This window comes from Nymphalis io, chromosome 8, assembly GCF_905147045.1.
Source record: "Nymphalis io chromosome 8, ilAglIoxx1.1, whole genome shotgun sequence".
Lineage (NCBI taxonomy): Eukaryota > Metazoa > Arthropoda > Insecta > Lepidoptera > Nymphalidae > Nymphalis > Nymphalis io.
The window spans coordinates 7660883-7681988 of NC_065895.1; the positions used below are offsets into that span (position 1 = coordinate 7660883).

Here is a 21106-nt window from a genome sequence, read left to right on the forward strand (position 1 = left end):
AGGGCTTTTTGCAAGCTCGTCTGGGTAGGTACCACCCTCTCATCACATATTATACCGCAAAACAGCAGTACTTGGTATTGTTGTGTTCCGGTTTGAAGGGTGAGTGAGCCAGTGTAATTACAAGCACAAGGGACAATACATCTTAGTTCCCAAGGTGGCGCATTGGCGATGTAAGCGATGGTTAACATTTCTTACAGTGCCTACGTCTATGGGCGTTGTTGACCACTTACCATTAGGAGGCCCATTCGCTCGTCCGCCTACCTATACTGTAAAAAAATATTGAAACCTTTATCAGAAAAAATTTACATTATTTCATATAACTTATGAAAATATAATTTAAATATGATATTTATGTTTGAGATTGTTCCTAGAGTATGCGTTACATCCATATTCTAATTGTATTTTGATCTCACGTAAATAGTAGATAAATGAATATATAACAGGATTTACTGTAGATATACTAGTAGTTAATTATAATGTAAACTTTAAAATAATAGCTCTAAAATAAAAGAATTGTTTTAACAATAAAACCTCACAAAGCGAATCGGCACGCAGCGTTAAAATGTTTCCAACAAAAACTTTCACATAAAAGTAATTGATCATATCTGAGACTTTCTGTCTCGCTATTGTTATATTTGCTTCACTCTCACAAATTATACAAAACCGGCATTCGAAAAATTCTTTAAAAGCAGACACCATTGCAAATATGTATGACACAAAAGTAAACAATTCAAAGACAAATTATATCAATCAATATTGTCGATAATTATATTTAAGAGTATCGCTTATGGTCAATATTATCAATTTTTATGAAAAAAAAATATGTTGTGCACATATATAATATATATATACACTAACTTTCGAATTATACAAATTTTGTGTATGGGGACCCCGTCTATGTGAAAGTCGCAGGTTCAATCCTAACTCCTTAGTGTTGTGTGCTGCCTCACCAACACAAACTAAAAACTGACATACCTGGTGTTCTTTAGAAAAATATATGTTTTATTAAGATCTATTTTAGGAGTCTAATAATAGAAAGGAACATCTAGACATAACAGATAAATTCTATAACTTTTTATTGACCGACCAAGTCAATATTTGATCATAAACAATAACGTATTTATCGTAGATTTTCAATCAATGAGCTTTAGATTAAAACCGCTGATTGAAAACTCAACTCTTGAAAAAAACTCTTATGACAATGCAGATTTATTTTGAAAAATAATTATTATAATATTTCTCGCGCTCAGTGGCGTAGAAAAAGATGGTGAGGAAAATCGTGTTCGAAGAAATTTTGATTATCCACCAACGCGCATTTATGAAGTGTCGTGGAATAAGCTCCCAATTCTATTATTCAAGAAGAGGAGGTTTTGGATGAGAAATTCTTTAGAGAAACAAGTAACGAACGAGTTCCTTAGTTTTTCAATAATATTCTTCTATTAAAATAATATAACCTAAAATAATATACCCTATATATTATTTTCTTTAAACCTTCGAGGTTCACAATTCCTTACCAGCTCACGTGTTCCCCTCCTCTTACAACCCGGGTTCCTTCAAACGAGGCGTGAAGAGGCATCTTGCGGGCCGGCAAGGCGGTGACGGCTAGTACAGAACATTCTTCCCGACTGTACTGGCCGTCGTCGCGTTTGGACTCTACTACCACTTACCATCAGGTGGAGTAGAGTCATTTGCCATCCCGGACATATATATAAAAAAAACATTCGGCGAATCTATCGGGTAACATACAGACAAAAAAATCACAACTTCCTTTTTTGAAGGCGGCTAATAATTTAGCATCAATATAAACAGTATAGTGAGCACTTACAATCCCTATAATCACTGCAAGAGCTGACTTCTGCACTAACGGACGCGGAATCGATCCCATGGCAAATATTTGTTTAGGCCATGGTGATGTTTGTCGTAGTCGGAGTGTTTGTTTTGATCGTGTATTCTAATCCCAGATTCTATTAAGTGTTCAGGGTTTATTTATATTGTATATATTTCAACAAGAGCTGATGTGTCAGACAAAATTTTTATAATTTGTCAGTAATTATTAACGCAGTTGATTTCTGTTTTCATTTAATTTTAAACGCTAATTATTACATAATCATGTATTTCGTGTTTAACCGATATCAAAACAAGGTGGAACTAGGTTTTCCATTTGTTTGTATTTCAAAGATTTTTAAACTTGTCAAAAACTTTCGACCGATTTTTATAATTCTTTCAGTGTAATTTGTTCTTTTTTAAGTGGTTTTAGGATATTAAATATTAAGGTAACAATCTATTGTGCATATATATAGATATGATAATTTTGTTTATTAATTGATGGTCAAGTCATATAAAAAGTGGTTATTACATTATGCGTTAAAGGTTTTAAAAAACTTGTTAGGATAATTAATTGACAGAATGATAAAACATCATATTTCAAATCCACACACTTTAAGGCTATGTTATCACACCATATATCATTAATAGATTATGAACTCTGCAAACACGTTTAAAATGTTTATGATATTCGAACATTGTGATGTGTTCGCCGACTCTGCTAGTCAAGTTTTGCTTCTATTTCGTTACCGTAGTTCTTTTCACTTGAAAGTTGTATTTATCCATTAATTAACATTAATAATTCATATAGCAAAATACAAATAATTATTAAATATTTTTTAAGATGATGAGAAATAACTAATTTTATTCCTACTTTAAGAGATTATTGTTTATGAACGTATTGAGTTTTAAAACGTTGTTTTTCTTTAAAAGAGACATATAATGTTGTTCAATAATTTAAAAAAAAATTGACATTTATATTTCATAGAGATTTGGGTCAAGTGCTGAAAAATGGCAGCCGGTACTATTGACTGATGTTAGACTTTTACTTAAAAAGAGCAATTTCGCTGGATTCATGACTGAGTTTGTTTGACCTGCTTCGAAGTTATTTTCGTATTTGGTATCGTTTAATTTTTAAACTAATAATATAACATTATATAATAAAATTATATAAAATATAAATTAGATAATAAAACATTAACGTAGATTACGTTAATGTTTTATTTAATTTAATAAAATGTTATTTGAGAACGAGATAAAGATTACCTATCTTCTAAAATAACTTTTACAAAGAACTACTAAATTACTGTTTAGTACTAATAAATAGTAATAAGCAAAATTTGGCGGTTCTATCTCGCTAGAGAACACAACTCAACCTTACCGATAGTTAAGGGCAATCCAAATAATTTTTTATTTGATTTGTTTTAATAATAAATATTCATAATCGTTATGATCTATGAAAATATTCCAATTTAATGTTAAACATAGCATGCAATGCGCGACCAACTTTGGGAACTAAGATGTTATGTCCCTTGTGCCTGTAATTATACTGGCTCACTCACCCTTCAAACCGAAAAACAACCTACTCCTGTTTTGCGGTAGAATATCTGATGAGTGGGTGTTACCTACCCAGACGAGCTTGCACAAAGCCCAACAGTGATAATGTATGGTGCTATCTTAATATAAAAAGTAAAAATATAGTTCTTATCAAAGAACGCAAGCATTATTTATACAATACTGTAGTTTTTTCTTTCTATTTAAATCAGAGAATAATTTGTATGACCTTGACTTTTAAAGAGTATATCCATTGTTCTCTGGAAAGGGTTAAAGTTTTAGAAAGCTTTATACTGCCTTTAGCGAGTATAAATAATAAATGTTGCATACATTCGTTTGAATATATTTTTGTGGATAATTATATGTAGAGGCAAGAATAATAAGAGTATTTAATGATGATTGCACTTGACCGTAACATGCTGACGTCATTGTGCTGGCTGCACATGCTGAGGAGAAGTATTATTGCGCGTAGGAGGATGACGTTTGTTCCGTTGTGCATTTATTTAACTGAAGTGATAAAAAAATAATCTAGTAGCAAAAACAGGAATAAGAGATACGGTTAAAAATTTAAATTGTTAAAAGTAAATAGATTCTAAAGCATTTTTTTTAAATTAAATCATTAATGATTAGAAAATCTAAATTGGAATTTTTTTAGTAGATAGAAATTTTTAACAGGTATCAATGGAATTATATAATAACATATATATGCATATATATGGAGATATATATATATATATATATATATATATATATATATATATATATATATATATATATATATATATATATTGGTAAATGAAATTATAAAAAGCTCTTATGGCAATTTTTAATAGATTCAACATGATTCTACAGAAATAACATAACTCAAATTATGATGAAGTTTATAACATGTTGCATATCTAACCTTAGGTATTTTTAGTGTATTATTGTTGTATTGTTATGTAATATTATTATATTTTTATACTTAGATAAAGTAACTTATTTAAAAAGATAAGTAAAGGTTGGGTTTCTTTTTCGTAGCAGGATAAAACATGGTTTCAAAAAAATCAAGCGCAACTTACTTAAACTTTGGTTTGTTTATGACAGCTTTAGGTTTGAGGATTACATATAAAAGTTATGAAAATAATTTGCTATATATATTAGACAAAGTAATGAATACAGGTCACCGAACTTTGCAAAGTATAATGGTGCTAGTTTCTCGTTTCACGTAGCGCCGCCGCGGGATGAATGGCGTTAAATTAAAAATTCAAAACAAAGCGAAGCGGTGTGTGGGCGGCCGGCAAAGTGCGGAGGGCGGGCGGCGATCGAAGAGCGCGCGCGGAGTTGAGCTTGTAGAACGGGCGGGGCGGGCAGGCGAGGGGTAACGATCCGCGGGTACCCGCAGTCTTCCAGCCGCCAGCGCGCCGCGAGCATGAGCGACGTCGGGACGCTCGCCGCAATGGACGCCTTCGCGGGCGGCGCGAGGCGAAGGCCTTCGCGCTTGCCACCGCCGCCGCCCTTCGTCCCACCGCCGCCACCGCAGCGCCACGACCACTTCTATGTGCGCCGCAAGTCCCCCGTGCCCAGACACTCCTCTAACCTTACGCTCTTCGCGCGCTCCAATGGTACATCACCTAGACCACGTTGCACCATGCACTCCAACTGCGCTATGCACCTTTCGAACTTAAAGCCAGTGACTTGCATTCATTAAAACCATACATACATTACCATGAATTCATCGCACGCAACATTTTTTTCTAATTTTATGGTAACAATGATAAGATTATTTTTCATTATCATTTGTAGCGATCAAATAATAGAAGCTTATTCATTGATTACTTTTTTGATTGTTAATATTAAGAGTTTTTGAACAATGCACAATGTTCAGTTATGTTTATTTTGTGTATTCAGTTATATAGGTGATAAGAGGTGTAAAAAGCAAGAAATTAGTATTCGTTCGTTTTCAAAAAAGATTTATAATAATAATATTTTATTTAATATAACATATCTATGTTATTTAATTGGTGGAAATGAGAAACTTCAGTTGCCTGCTGGAAGCTGCCTGCTATAATACATCCACAGCGCTCGTAAGAGCTCACTTGGATAAAGAATATTATGAATTTCATAGTGTATAATAAAATAATTAATTATTATTAAATTTATACTAAATATAAATAACGAGGAAATGCAGAGTTACGCTTTCTCTATATATCTTGACATATTAAAGTTAACTGCTGAAATATTCATAAGTTACTTTTGTTATTTTAAAATGTTTTTAGTAAAAACAGTCGTCGCTTATTCCAGATTGAATAAAAACAAATTACTTACTTGGGGCGATACGCGGGATTAAAATTCCAAGCTCATTGTGATATCATATCTTTATTATTATAAGCTAGAAATCACATTTAATTTAACCTTTAACTGTATTAAAAAAGAGTATTCATTTTTCATAATTTGGATAATTCAAAAAAAGAAGAAACGAAATAAATATTTTAATTTTGAAGACATTATTAATATTAAAATTGCTATACTTTTTTTTTTAATTTTTTGACAGAATTTGTATAGTTCTGTATGAAAATGAATCTATCGATAATGATAATACATATTTTATTATTATAATAAGTGAACATCGACTTTTTGAGTATTTTTATTATATTGAAACTTCAATTCGTAAGGTATTGCCATTTATATGCATACAAAAAGGGTTGGGTTTTGATCAAAGGAAATATAAAATGTATTAACCACAAACGACACTACCGATAGTTAATGTCGAGCAGGCTGTGATCATCAGGCATCAGGCGTCAATGCCGGTAAATATATACAGTGGCGTCGCGTCGCGACCTCGTAAAACTATTTTATGTCGAGTATCATAAGTATAGTAATATTGAGTCGAGCCTTTTACACGTGAACAAGGTGCGCCATTTTAATTATTTCTCACAGAGTATAGCTATATGTGTTTTATGATGAAGTACTAACTTAATTATAACCATTATTTTTTTTAAATTATACGTTCAACAAAGCAACAGACATTTCATTTAAGTTGAAAGCTAAAAAAGAAATTTCAATGCACTTGGTCGCTGGATATTATATAATGGGCTTTGTCTTAGACAAAAGGCATACCTACAGGCAATAATTCGAAGAATGCCAGGCGTATGATAGAGAGAAGGCTGACGGTCGTGGCCGCGGCACGCCCTTGACCCACCGCGGTTGCTTCCGCCCGTGACGGCCGTCTCTCCCGGTTGAGATATCAATGCTCCATTTATCCTATTGTTTACAAAAGCTTCAATTTTTAAATGGAAACACTGATTACATAAATCTTATTTTTTCCGCATCGATCTTATACCATTAAAAGAGTGCTAAATCCGAGCTAGTACCACTTCTGTAATTTTAAATATTTGTATTCCGCGCTACATCAACATTTTTATTTGTCAATCCGAACAGACTATGGTTGATTGAGCTATGGATTATTCTCATCGTCCTAAATGCTAATAAAATGAATATTGACCATAGGAAGCAAGCATTCCGTTTGTTTTTTTTTTAATTTGACGGTTTTATTTTAGTCTCCATTTATTTAATATTTTTATGATTGAATTAGTTATCGTATCAACATCATTTTTTAGGACAAGGACGATAAATGAGAAGAGCGAAAGCTATTTTAATCTCAGCTATTCTGTAACACGCAAAACATATGTATCTAAGATTAAATAAATATATTAAAAATGTATGGTGTTGTAATGCAAATCTTAAAAAAAAACATTCGTACAACGATCTCATATCAAGATAGTTAATAGGCCAATGCTATTTACGTACTTATATATTAAAGTAAATCACGAAAGTTTAGTGACTTTCGGTATAAGAATGTTATCTCATACTTCTTGTTGCTCTTTAGTCGCCCACTTACATTTCGTCACCTTCGCAAATGTTTTTGCCTCACAAATACTACAGTGAGCAATAGTCGACCTACATCTGTCTATTTAAAATATATTTTGTTATGACATTTTATTGTTAATGTGAATCAAAATTGAAATGGAATGAGATAATTAAAAGTATAGTTGTTTTAAAACATAACTGTGAGACTTACTTACTTATTCATATTTATTATTAATAATAATTGATTCATCCGGTTAAAAATTAATTAAACCATTTTAAAATTAAAAGAATAATTCTATCGCTAACGGTTCTCAATGTTAATTTATTTCTTGACGGTTTTATATATAAATTCGAAATCTAAGTAACCTTTCATCGATAATAATTTTTACTATTTGATAGTATAACTTCGATATGTGAATGTCTAGTGTTAACGCAAAAACAAATGGGTCTATTTCATTTTAGCACACTGATTATTTTTAACGAGCTTTCAGTTTCGCAACGTCTTCGGCGTAGTTTTACGCATCATGACGAGAAACACTAGAGAGCGCCGCTTACGCGTTTTCACTACACGTACTCTTGACATTGTATGTGCTATTAATGTATGAGTTAGAGAAATATCTATCCTTGGCGCTGTTGGCATATTTTTCATACTATGTAATTCTTTATAATCAAGTAAGAACCAATATTAATTGATTCGGTTTTACGTCACTTTAAAATATAAAATATAAAATATAAAACATAGATATTTTTTTATGTCTTAGAAATACTTTGTAATCGGTCTTAATTGGTATAAGTACACATTTTAATGAGGCGTATAATACGATTGATATCATCTCGAGGAAGATGAAGTTAGTTACTTACATAACGACCGCAACGATTTTTATCCTCTCAGCGAGAGCCTTGGCCAAGGGCGGCCGCATCGATCGTAACTGGGACCTCTCGCCCACTACCCGAATCGTGCTCGCGCACCACTTTACACCGCCTGTTGAATCAAAGCATTCGCTGAACTACTTGCACAATTGTTTAAATACGTACTGAGTTATATAACTAATTGTTTTATAGATACACCTACGTTTCCAAAATATGTTGGTTTCGTATTATTTACTTATTTAGAATATGTATTTTATTTTTGTCATTGAAGATGGTTTATAAACGGTTACTTAATATTACCACTCTCTTTGTCGTTAGAAAGTATAAAATTGTTCTAAACTTTTTATTTGACGTGTGTGAATAAAGTGACTCGCACTTCGACGTTATATTCATAAGTTAACTTACATAACTTATGAAATAAAAATATTTAGACTGCAAACGATAAACAAAATATAGCTTCATCAGATTATTGATATTTATTCGATGTCTCTAACCATTATTTAAAGGCCAAACATAACGTTTCTTTCATACGGTATTCTAATGTAATAGATCTGTGTTGAAATTTTTCTTAAGCAATTTACTCGTTGCGAATCATGAAAATAGCAAACTGGCGCTGCCAGGTGCAAGTTATTGAATTTCCTCACGCAAGGTTAGAAGTACTCGACGAAGTTGTAACTTATCGTAATATAGATATGTTTGTATATCAAATTTTTTCCGTCGTCGATCTAGATTTGACTGCTGCGTGCCTGGTACGGGGAGACAGGACGTGTTAATAATAAACAGTAGCATGTGTTGAAGGCCGATAGGTGTCGGCGCCGGCGATGAATGGGAGTCGCGTGCCACTGATCGTCACTCGACGGTTGCTATTTTTAGTCCTATCGACATTGTATGGTGACGTTTCGTTCCCGGTTCGCCTATACAATTACTCCTGATGGCATTGAAACTATTATATTATTACATACATACATATTGTTTACATACTCGTAATGCCATAGATATCTAATAGAAACATTTAGGTCAGACGCATGTACGTGTATATAATAATAGCAAACAAAGGTCTTTCTGAGAATCATCTTTACTTAAATCTAGACATTACTCATTGTTTCAGAAAGTGGCGATATATTTTTTTTAATGAATTAATAAATAAATATATTTTACAATTTATTGTTTTCAATCTTTTCAGAACCAAAGAAAGATAAATTGGAGAATGGTGGCGAATTGGTGAGACCGGAGAGACCAAACTCCTTGAGCGCGGGCAAGCTCCCAAGGCGGACATGCTATCAAGGCGACGGTGAGTCACGTCACGAATGCCATCATTATCTACCGCTTAAGGAAAATCATCCGTCATACCAAACACAATGACGAGAAATTCCTTTAGCGTTATGCTTAAACTTTCGCGTTATTAATAATATATTCTTTATAATTTTATTTTTTATATCATCATTATTCACTCTATAAATTTGTTATACCGTTTAATCTATTTTTGAATAAAATAAATATAATAGTAACATCAAAATGTAATTTTTAATAAAATCAAAGTTAACGATTTATAGTTATTTTATTATAATATAATAAAATCCACCGTTACAGTTTACACCTATTCACGCAATGTGTTCCACGTCTTTCAGATTTGTAAACATTTATTAATATTTCTTGTAAATATATGGACAGTTTTGTAAGAACGTTTACCTATATCACAAGGGTTTTGGTTGCTAGCTTACTGCCTTATGCTGACATAATATTTGTACTTGTAGTGGGGTATGGCGGCATGGGTGGCGTGGGTGGAGGCAGCGAGGGCGACGTCAGCGCGGAGGAGCAGCTAATGCTGTCGGAACTACCGGAGCCGCCCATCGCGTTGTCGGAGATCGGACCTATCCCGCCACCACCCATGTTCAGCTCGCCCAGTCCCACGCGACACCACCACACGCATCAGCTTGCGAACACACAGTCCGATTGTTAGTATTAACAATTAACGAAATCGTATTGCTTTTACAAATTAATAAATTTCAAATTATGTTAAATGCACCCACATTGATGTATTGGTTTTCTAATGCAAACTACCAGCTTACGGGTAATTTCTCCGGCACTTAGTTTTTTCAACTTTATTTTTACCCAGTTACCTAAAACTTCATTAATGAGTACAACTGACGAACGAGCAATCGTTCATGCTCGACCAAGAGTACACTTTGTACGTTTCGCCCGAGCACGATTTAAATTAATACGATCCCCTCGCTCGCATCGTCAGCCGAAGAGGAAGACTCTCCGGATGAGGAGGAGACGGATGCGGGCGCGGACACGTCACGCGTGGAGGAGATCCCCCCGAAGGAGCCGCTGTTCAACGCCGTGCCGCTGAAGTCCGCCCTCAAGAAGCGGCCCGCGCCCGCCGCGTCGCCCGCCGGCACGCCGCTCGCCACGCCGCTCGCGCCGCGCCAGGACCACCACCACGCCAGCTTTAAGTCAGTATAAGCACCACGACTATCGTCCGGTTCTAAAACAGCTAACCTTAAGAATAAATTTATGCTGCAAAAATTTAAAAAAAAATTAAATCATTACATATGCAGTATTTTCTCTAGTATTGACTAAAAAATGTTTTAAAAATTGGTGAGTTGAGATATATAAAGTAATAGAGTAATAAATGATCTATCTTTATATCAATATTTTAGAAAAACATTATAATTGACATTCAATTAGTTTACCTTATGGCGATCCAATTTACATTAATATTTTGATCCAGTAAATAACATTAGGGATCATTCAATTGTTTAAATAAAAACTACTATGTAATGAAAACGATCAAATGAAATAATACTTTTGAAATTGTGATTTGAAAAAGTGATGTTTCCTATTAGTTAACATTATAGTGCAATAGACTACATTCAAAAACATTTATCTCATTTCAAATTAATTCGAATTTATAATAATTTTGCTATATGCATACTACAATCTTTTCATCATTTGAAAATATTTAAAATATTACACACGTGAATAAGTTATTGCGCGTTAAACGTTGACAATTGAATAAACGTTCATACGTGTGGTAAACCTTATTAGCAATTTAAATAATAGAAGCATTACCAATACTCAAACGTGGACAGGAAAATTTCGCGCGGCGGTTACACATAAGACCGCAACGGAGTCGCAATTTATGTTGCAACATCTGCACTACTGCACTGTTACTGCTATATTATAAATCATATGATCGCTACATGAATTGGTTTCCGCGGATATGTTGTAAGTGTGCGTTTATTTCCATCATGCGGACGAGCAGGCGACCGCCGCCCAAGCCGAGGATCCGCATATGGTAACACTCTCTCGTTATGTCGATGTTGTCGAGCCACGCCTCACAGACCTCCCGACGGTCCGCTTCGCCTTCGCCCATGCATCGTGCATCGCACGCTTCCGACTATCATCTGTCTTCATGTACCTAGTGTCCGCTCACTTCCTCGATCACTACACCGAAGACCATTAACTCACGACACACGCTCACGATCACACTCACGCATACACACCCGCTCACACTCACGCACACACTCACACGTACCACAATAGATCCTACAATTAGCTGAAACGATAACACATCCACAACTGATTGAATGTACTTGACATACCAGATCGTAAGTCGCGTAGTTCTATGTCGTCTGTTGAATGATATATTTGGCTGTTTATGCTATTGTTCTATCTCTTATGTCTGTGCTGCATGTTTATGTATTTCTCGGTTAAATTGCATATAAAAGTAACGAATATGCAAACCGATTAGTAAATAAGGCTATGTTCATCAAAACCGTATCAAGATTTTTAATTTAAATCATTATAGTATTAGATATGATGTAATTTGTTGGTCATTTTTTATTTTTTTGTAAAATATGTTTCATTTAAATTTATTAAATACTTTATTTTTTTTATAATAAAAACTCATTAAGAATGACAATGGCGTGCTGTGAGATATAACGGCGACAAGTGTGACGCCGGTCACGCACGTTTGCGTTGACGATCCCTTACTAATTAGCGATAAAATGACTTCATTCGCTTTTCTCTCATTTTCCAGGACGTTGCGACATTATATTTTGCATATTTAAAAACCTATTGTGAAATAACTATAACACATAACAAGTTATAAGTGTAACGTAATGTTCTCGCAACCTCTCACCACTACTCGCCCTCAACATTATATCCGACATATATTCTAAAATCTGAATCGGTGTTATTCCTTCTCTCCTACATAGTACAAAGAACTATCGGAGTAATAACGGCAGTCGCACCCTCGACAGCAGCCGGCCGGTGCGCGTGGGCAACACGCTGGAGAACAAGGAGAACGCGCGGCCGTGGGAGGGCGCGGCCGAGTACCGCGACGACTACTCCAGCGAGTCGGAGCGCGTGGCCGCCAAGTTGGCGCGCAAGGAGAGCCTCAACATCAAGCTGGCGCTGCGGCCCGACCGCCAGGAGCTCATCAACAGGTAGCCGGAACAGCGATACCTCCTTGTACTTTAGGATATTTCTGTGTAGCCGTCGGAGTTAAACAGTTGCCAATTTTGTACTGTAAACTTGGTTAAAAATCTTTGATCCTGCGCCCGATAACTCTAGGATTTTTGTCTCAACGGACTACGATACACTCGTGTTTGCAAGCAATACATACATTTGCATTAAAATTTGTTCACAAAGACTTCATTCATATTAACAAACCGGTTACATTTCATTTTGCATTAAATGGAAGTGACAAAATATAAGCTTTGAGTAATAAAATATCTAACGGGCTTACAAGATTGCGTTTATTTGTTAACGCATCCAACTACTTTTTTTAAACTTATTAATAATAATAAAAAAAATTAAACAATCACTTTTGGACATTGTATTAGTAAAATAAAGAAAATATAATTTGAAAAACTGTGTCTAAAGTTGTGAGACGGTATGCAGCCAAAATTAACAAAGTAACGGGCAAATTAGACTTTGAATCGCTCGTATGATTATTATACATTAATGAACGCTCAGATACTTGTGCCAATATAATGAGTTGTGCAACCGTAGAAAGAACAATCCAATCCGATTTGCAAATAGTTTTATATTGAACTAAGATTGTACACTAATCGACAAAGCATCTATCTGATTTCTACGAACGTTCTATCATCCTTCTAAGAAATACATGTATTATTAGAACTGCAAACTTGATCTGCGTATTTATCGCACTCGAAATCGTAGTAAATAGACAATTGTAGTAGGAAGTACCTTGGATGTTGCCAATATAATCAAACGTTCCGGCACTGTGCCAACTTTGGCACGCGCATTCTATAGAACAGCTGGGATAAAATGCAATACTTAGGAACCGAAGTAACACGTTTATGTAAAAATACGTGATCTGATAACGTTTGTAATAGTTACGAAAATGTCATTAGAATGGTATTTACTTGTGGCACCGTCACAAGATTACACTTAGAATAATAAGAATAGAATAATCTAGTCTATATAAATAACACATGATTTTATGAAACTCTAAATCGCACAATTGGTCTTTTTGTTTCATTTCTGAATTATAAATGTATATAACGTAATATTATTTTATATACTTCCTACAATAAACGAATATTGTATGCATATATAATATAATATTTTACATACTACTATGAAAAATAAATAAAAATTACGCCACATACTTTTTATTCGGTAAATTTAAATGCAATATCGAATCAAAGGATTTTTAATGAAACATTTTTAATTTAAAAAGCTTTTCTCTTATTGAACGTTCTCGGGCATACTTTTATTTAGCTCACTTATGTTATTTATATGTTTTACATATATGAGCGAAATGAACGATATTACAATAAATTAACCTCATATAGAATAATCATCTCATTGATTCTTATTGTTGTATAAGACACGTAGACTTCAGTGCTACATCAGCTGCGTTTGTGACGGTATTATTTGTTCGAGTCGTAGGAACGCCTGGGAGTTTTATTTTTGTTTGCATAGTCACACTCATATATTTTAACTACTTCCTCTATTCGTTTTTTTTTTCTTAATGACCTATTGTTAATGTTAATAAAATATTTCCACAGTGTTCGTTTCGAAAATGTGCTATTGTAATTAAATATCTATTATATCATGTTACATTTTGAGTTATACAACTTTATTGAAAATTCTATCGAAAGCAGTGCTATCTCAGTTTATCAATTAAATCTAGACCAGATTACGAGTCTTGGGATTAAGCCAAGAGTTTATGTTAATCGGACATTATGAACGTGTTTTCGGCATCACATAAGCTTTGGCATATTTTGTGTCGGCGGCCAATTGCCAGTGCGCGCGATCAGTTCGAGCGAATGTATTGTCTTATCGGTACCTCGAAGGCTTTCGGAGATCGTCTTGCGTTAGTTAACCTCAAGGATCTTATGTCGTAGATAAGTGATAACGGATAAATGCTAAGGAGTCGTTGTGGTTCGCACGCAGGAACATCTTGGTGGTGCAGAGCGAACACGAGAGGCAGGAGTCGTGGGAAGCGATTGGAGCGCGTCTCATCCGCCGCCTGTCTATGCGCCCCACCGCCGAGGAGCTCGTCGAGAGAAACATACTCAAAAGTAGGTGTATGGACATTACTTGACACATTACTTACTATACTTAATACTACAACTACTTATATAGTAGACCATGACTCATCAAGTGTTGTTCAGATCCGTATTTTTTTATTGAGATAATTTGATATAAAATTGGTAATAATTAGTATTTTAATTTATTGCTATTTACAGGTCAGTCCCCCGCGGAAGAGAAGAAGCAGAAAGAGGAGAAAAAACGATACCTGTTGCGCAAGCTTAGCTTCCGGCCGACGGTAGATGAACTTAAAGAGAAGAAAATTATCAGATTCAGTGACTACATTGAAGTCACACAGGTACTTTCGTCAACAATTCACAAAGTAAAAGACTAAATACAAATATTCATTTTAAAGTTCGATTTATTATTTAATTGCTTGGCCTGATATAGATGCTATCCAGAACTGTACCGGAAAGTAACCTAAAGAAAACATTTAAAAAGATTGTTGAGGCAATACTTGTACTGGTTGAGTTTTGTGCAAGCTCGTCTGGGTGGGTACCATCCACTCATCAGATATTCTACCGCAAAATAGCAGTACTTGGTATTGTTGTGTTCCGGTTTGGAGGGTGAGTGACCCAGTGTAATTACAGGCACAAGGGCATAACATCTTAGTTCCCAAAGTTGGTGGCGCATTGGTGACGTAAGCGATGGTTAACATTTCTTACAATGCCAATGTCTATGGGCGTTGGTGACCACTTACCATTAGGTGGCCCATATGCTCGTCCGCCTTCCTATTCTATATATAAAAAAAACGTACACCGTTTACATGAAGTGTGGATGTGTTCGTTGCAGGCCCACGACTACGACCGCCGCGCGGACAAGCCGTGGACGCGATTGACGCCGCGGGACAAGGCCGCCATACGGCGAGAGCTCAACGAGTTCAAGAGCTCCGAGATGGCCGTGCACGAGGATAGCAAGCACCTCACCAGGTACCATCGTTATTGTACTACACCACACCTCACCATGTCACAGCGGTGGGGGCTTGTCGCTGTTCAAATATTCAGGATTTACCGCTCTGAACTCTAAAGTTCGTTTGCGGTAATAAAAGAAGTGGAATTCAATAAGATTGGTTATATTTTGAAATTAGGTTACCCAATATTTTAAAGATTCTAGCAATTTCTATTGTAACAACGAACATACACTGCCGACGTATTTAACGTCAACAGATCCTCTATTAAAGCTCCTTATTGTTGGAGGATATTCTACATAATGTTTTCTATTAAAGTCAATAAAGTAAAAAAATTACTATGATAACTATACAGTGTCGTGTCGTGCAAAATTATTATTAATGATAAATAATTATTAATTTTAGTTATAGAATATATGAATGAAAATGACTACATAGCTTTAAAAAAATGATAAATTAACATTTAATTGTATAATTGCTTCTGATATGTATTATTTGTAAACATAGGTTTTTGGCACGTTAAGCGTTGGCAACAATAGCAGAAGTACACTATTACTAATCTGACCTTTGTTACGAAGGTTACCAAGCCCAAAAATATACTTTCGACAAGAAACATTAAATGCCATCCCAATATTAGTAACTTAAGATGTGTTTGTTATGACAGATTATGAAATAACTTAACGCCTATATACAACCTTGGCCAAAAGTATTAGGCACCCCAATTTTTGCCTTAAAATAATGAATAAAAACAATCTCTTAGTTCTAAACATATTTATTACTGTTTAATTATTACAAAAGGAATATAAAAAACTTAAAACCTAGTTGGTCCACCCTTGGATTTGATTACAGCACTGATTCTGTCGGGCATACTGCGTACAAGATCAGTACATTCCTGCCTTGTGATGGCATGCCATTCCTGCACTAACGCATTTTTTAAAGCCGTTTTTGATGTGATGTTGTGCTCTTTGATCTTCCGCTTTAAAATGCCCCAAAGATGCTCAATTGGATTGAGATCTGGGGACTGGGCAGGGCAATCAAGTAGGTAAATGTTATTTTCTGCAAACCAACGCATCGTAGTCGCCGACTTATGACAAGGTGCGTTGTCTTGCTGGAATACGACTCTGTCTAAGTTGGTGTCACCGTAAATACTCGTTAGCGAAGGCTTAAGTGCAGTTTCTAGCACTTCTATGTACTTTTCGCTGTTCATGCGACCTTCGCAAACAAACATTTCTCCAACACCATCAGCTGCCATGCAGCCCCAGATCATTATGCTGCCTCCTCCGTGCTTTACAGTGGGTACGACGCAGTCTGGATGGTATTCTTCCCCGACACGTCGCCTCACGAAGGTGACACCTGGTGTTCCAAATACCTGTAGGCGAAAGAAAAATTTTTTTTTTTTTAAATGATCTTAACTTTCACGATTGAAGTGAAAAAAATAAGTGATCATTCTTATTTATAACAAAAGCAGTAAAATAGGCTTACCTCAAAGTTTGATTCGTCAGACCATACCACATTGGACCAATCTTCCTCTGTAAAATGTTTGTGTCGTAGAGCCCACTCGTAACGTTTTCTTTTGTTGGCTACTGAAAGCCAGGGCTTCTTCTTGGCTTTGCATCCTTTTAGGCCCGCTTCTCCAAGTCTCCTTCAGGCTGTCCGAGCACTTATCGGCTTTCCGGCCTCTTCGGACAAGGCAGCAGCAAGCTCCGAGGAAGTTTTCTTCCGATTTTTTATTGACTCGCGTACTAATTTTCTATCTTCGCGCTTCGTAGTTATTCGTTTTCTGCCTGTTCTGGGTTTATTAGAGTGAGAACCAGTCTGGGCAAATCGTTTTATTGCAGATTGCACCGCGCAACGCGAACATTTCACCAATTTGGCGATTTCCTTTTGCGACTTCTCGTTTTCATGGAGCAGTTGTATTTTTATACGATTTTCTAAAGAAATTTCACTTCTTTTCGGCAATTTTGAGTAAATTAGGAGTCAACGTAATCGCGTAAATGGAAATTGCAGCTTGTTCACTTGTCAGAGTTCCGAACACAAGTGACTAAACTTTCACTGAGATGATCGCAAAAATATCAAATCCGTTGTTCTCGGTTGCCACGTGTTTTATGACCTTTACAAATAGCCGCTTGCTGTTCTAAGAAATTATTTACCACCCCGGCGCGTCATCTAAGATAAGCACTTATTCATTGTTCAATTAGTAAACAAGCTTTGAGCATTTTTTTGGGGTGCCTAATACTTTTGGCCAAGGCTGTATGATATATACCGTACCGTAAAAGCCTGTGAATGTCCCACTGCTGGGCTAAAGACTCATCTCCCTTTTTTGAGGAGAAGGTTTGGAGCTTATTCCACCACGCTGCTCCAATGCGGGTTGGTGGAATATATAATATATGAGCAATGATAATAATGTTTGTCTGTCCGCAGGTTCCATAGACCATGACGGCTGTGTCCGTGTCCTCGAGCCGACGGCGTGCCTGTGATCCTGTCTATATATATTGACTTCTTCCGACCCGAGGAAGATACGTATGCAATAACCTACCAGGACGAACGGTAAAGTGTTAAATATTCTAAAGTCGCGTGTGAGTCGTGCGTAGTGAGAAGATCTCGACTTCTTCGTTCTCGTCGAGTACGATTTATATTTAGTTTGCGTATCCTAAGCGTACCTATACATTCTTTGAATTGACCTTCGAGAAAGGTTAGTGATACTGGTAACTGTGGTTGGAGATTGAGTTTTTGAAGCTCGGAGATGCTTACGAGTCGTATTGTAATGTGAGACGTATCCGATTTAGGAGTTATGTAGAATTGTGATTTTTATTTGTCTTATATTGCTAGCTTTTAACTTAGTAGTCGTTAAGCTAGAATGGATTTTTATCGTATTTATTTCTTACAATCGTTTTTGGTCACAACTTGAATTTATTAATTCCTTCAATGCGTATGCACTGAGTTTGTAACGTTGCTTGTTAACGTCGATATTTTTAAAGATATCGACTTAATAAAATCTATCGTAATGTAATGATGTGCAGGAACTGCCACATATAATTTTCTTATCTAGAGCGTTTACTGTTATTTCAGAAATTATCATAAAGGCAAAAACAAAAACGTAGCTAGAGTAGTTGAAGCAAATTTCAAAGAACTCGCGAAGCATACGCACTTTATTTTCAACTAATAATTTATTTTTATATTTCTAAACAATCATTATTATTCTTATTTAATATTAAAGACTAAATATCCACCAGTTATACTTTAACGTGTTATGTATTTACGTATTTTTAGCACTTAAATTAACCTTATCTAAATAACTCAATAGATTTTTATATAAACTGTTGTTTACGGTGTATCATACATAGGATAAAATAATTAATTTCGTAATACAACTATTGTCATTATATCTTTATATTTTAAATGTTGACATAATCACAATATTCGGTTACGTAATAGCGAAATTGTTTTAATCGGTTAATATGTTTTTTCGTTATTTGAATTCGCATAATAATAAATTATTTATTCATTAGTACAGGGAGATACTTTATAAAACTACAATATGGTATTCCTGTTATCGTTATGAAGAGTCGCGAAATCATAATATCAGTGAAGTCGTATGTCAATCGAGTCTACTTATACGACTAGGCGGAAAATAAAAATAACACGGAAATAGATATTTTAATCAGAAATATGTTAATTATAAAATTAAAGTACAATAAATAATAGCAATAACATTTTAAGGAATCCCTTTTCTTGCACACGTTTCAAATGTCATATGGAAGGGCTCGGTTACTCCTTGATTTCGTATAGAAGTCGTTTCAGACGAACGGACAGCTTCGGCGGGAACAACTCATAAAGTCGTGGCACTAGCCTTCGATTAATGTAAGTTATTCAAAATTGAATGATATCGAGTAAAGGTTAAATTTAAAGAATTAATTAAAACTGTAGCTGTTCATTAGGTAATTATAAAGCCTTCGAGATTACTCCATTGTTTCGTATATGTATACATTACCTTATTTACTATTCTATTTACGAAATAAATATAGTATAGAAAGCAATAACGCTACGGAGTTATAGTTTGATTTCGATCGTGGTGTTCGAAGTTTAATGTTTAACGTTTTTATAAAAATCTTAATACTTCGTAAAATAATTTATAGTTAGGATGCATTTGAAGCAAAGTTCTGTTCAGTAGCGGTGCCATTAGATGCGTTTTTGAAATTCCATATGATATCGGCAGTATACATCCTGCCGTTAATCGTACAATTTGTTATGAATTGCTCAGAGTCTTAGGCATCAAATCAATTGGAAGAAATCGTATGTATAATAAATGCGACACTCAAAATATTCGGGTAATACAATATTTATTCAGTAATAATAAGATGGTTGCCCGTGAGAGCATTCCATTTTTAGGGTAAAGTGGAAGCCAAAATGACGACTTATTTTTCTAAACAATTTTGTTAGATCGCAATTAAAGTTGTATAGATAAAACGTAGATGTTTATCGATATTGTAAACGTAAGAAAATCAGATTTCCAAAGATCTAAAGCTCAACTAAATTCTTTTAGCTAGCTAACTTTTTGCAATCGTTGAAATATGTATATTTATGCAAAATTATTGACTAAGTTTTACAGTGGATCATACTAATGTTAAGAAATAAGTTGCAATGATATTCACCCGGCGTCACTCAGTATGTACATACTTAATTACCATAAAATGTGATAAGACTTTTAATTTGTAGTGTTTTATAATTATTTAAGTACATTAAACTTTCATTTGTATAAATTTCTAAGACTTTGAAAAATGTCGAATGGTGCTGTCCTAAAGCAACACATTTATTTCCTTCTATAAATTTGTATGTCATGGTATAGTTATATTTTGTACAACATTGTCTAGTAAAGGATTACTAAGCGTTTTTACATTAATTGAATTGCAAATAAATTTGTTGATGAATTAGACATGTTACTTTATTTAAATACCATATTCCACATGATAAGAGGCAAAACTCTTAATACCTACATAAACTGCTTGATTTGTAAAATAGTGTTTTATGCAAAATAATCGCCATATTATTTAAAGTATAAACGAAAAAAATATTCAATTGTATCGAAAGATATACTTTTTATATCTGTACATAACTCTAGTACCATGTAAATTAGGGAATCTCTATTATTTCCATGAATATCACGTATCTTTTTGTGCTATTAGAACTATTGCTATCAGTACTTGGTTTACTGTTGCTTTTATTTTGGATATTGTGTAAATTATTAATGACATGTTGTATTAGTAAGTATATAATGATAGCCATAAAATATTTGTTTTATATAACATAAGTTTGTAAATACTATGATTATACATTAAGTTTTATACTCTATTGTTTTTGATTTACCTCAGACCCAATAAATATACAGCCGAGCTTCTCGGCTAAAATTGATCGCGGAGAAAACAATAGCAATTTAATATAATACGAGTGAATATGAAATCATATAATTTCCATGAAAGCGATCGAGTCTCAATGAAGACTGACCCGCTCCGCAGAGGTAGCTTAAACTTT

General features: G+C 34.6%; 1 protein-coding gene across 7 annotated transcripts in view; it reads left to right on the forward strand.

Moving 5' to 3' along the window:
* LOC126770128 (phosphatase and actin regulator 4) overlaps nucleotides 1-20924 on the forward strand; it is a 51839-nt gene extending 30915 nt beyond the window's left edge. For 3 of the 7 annotated variants that reach the window (XM_050489292.1, XM_050489296.1, XM_050489295.1), the window contains 9 exons: nucleotides 9281-9388; nucleotides 9852-10052; nucleotides 10343-10553; nucleotides 11366-11398; nucleotides 12321-12551; nucleotides 14533-14660; nucleotides 14829-14968; nucleotides 15463-15599; nucleotides 17999-20924. In XM_050489292.1, the coding sequence (XP_050345249.1) occupies nucleotides 9281-9388; nucleotides 9852-10052; nucleotides 10343-10553; nucleotides 11366-11398; nucleotides 12321-12551; nucleotides 14533-14660; nucleotides 14829-14968; nucleotides 15463-15599; nucleotides 17999-18014 (1205 nt within the window). In that variant the 3' untranslated portion in view covers nucleotides 18015-20924. The remainder of the gene's footprint in view (nucleotides 1-9280; nucleotides 9389-9851; nucleotides 10053-10342; nucleotides 10554-11365; nucleotides 11399-12320; nucleotides 12552-14532; nucleotides 14661-14828; nucleotides 14969-15462; nucleotides 15600-17998) is intronic. The other 4 variants (XM_050489294.1, XM_050489293.1, XM_050489297.1 and 1 more) reach the window with 4 other exon arrangements.
* Nucleotides 20925-21106: the final 182 nt, after the last annotated feature.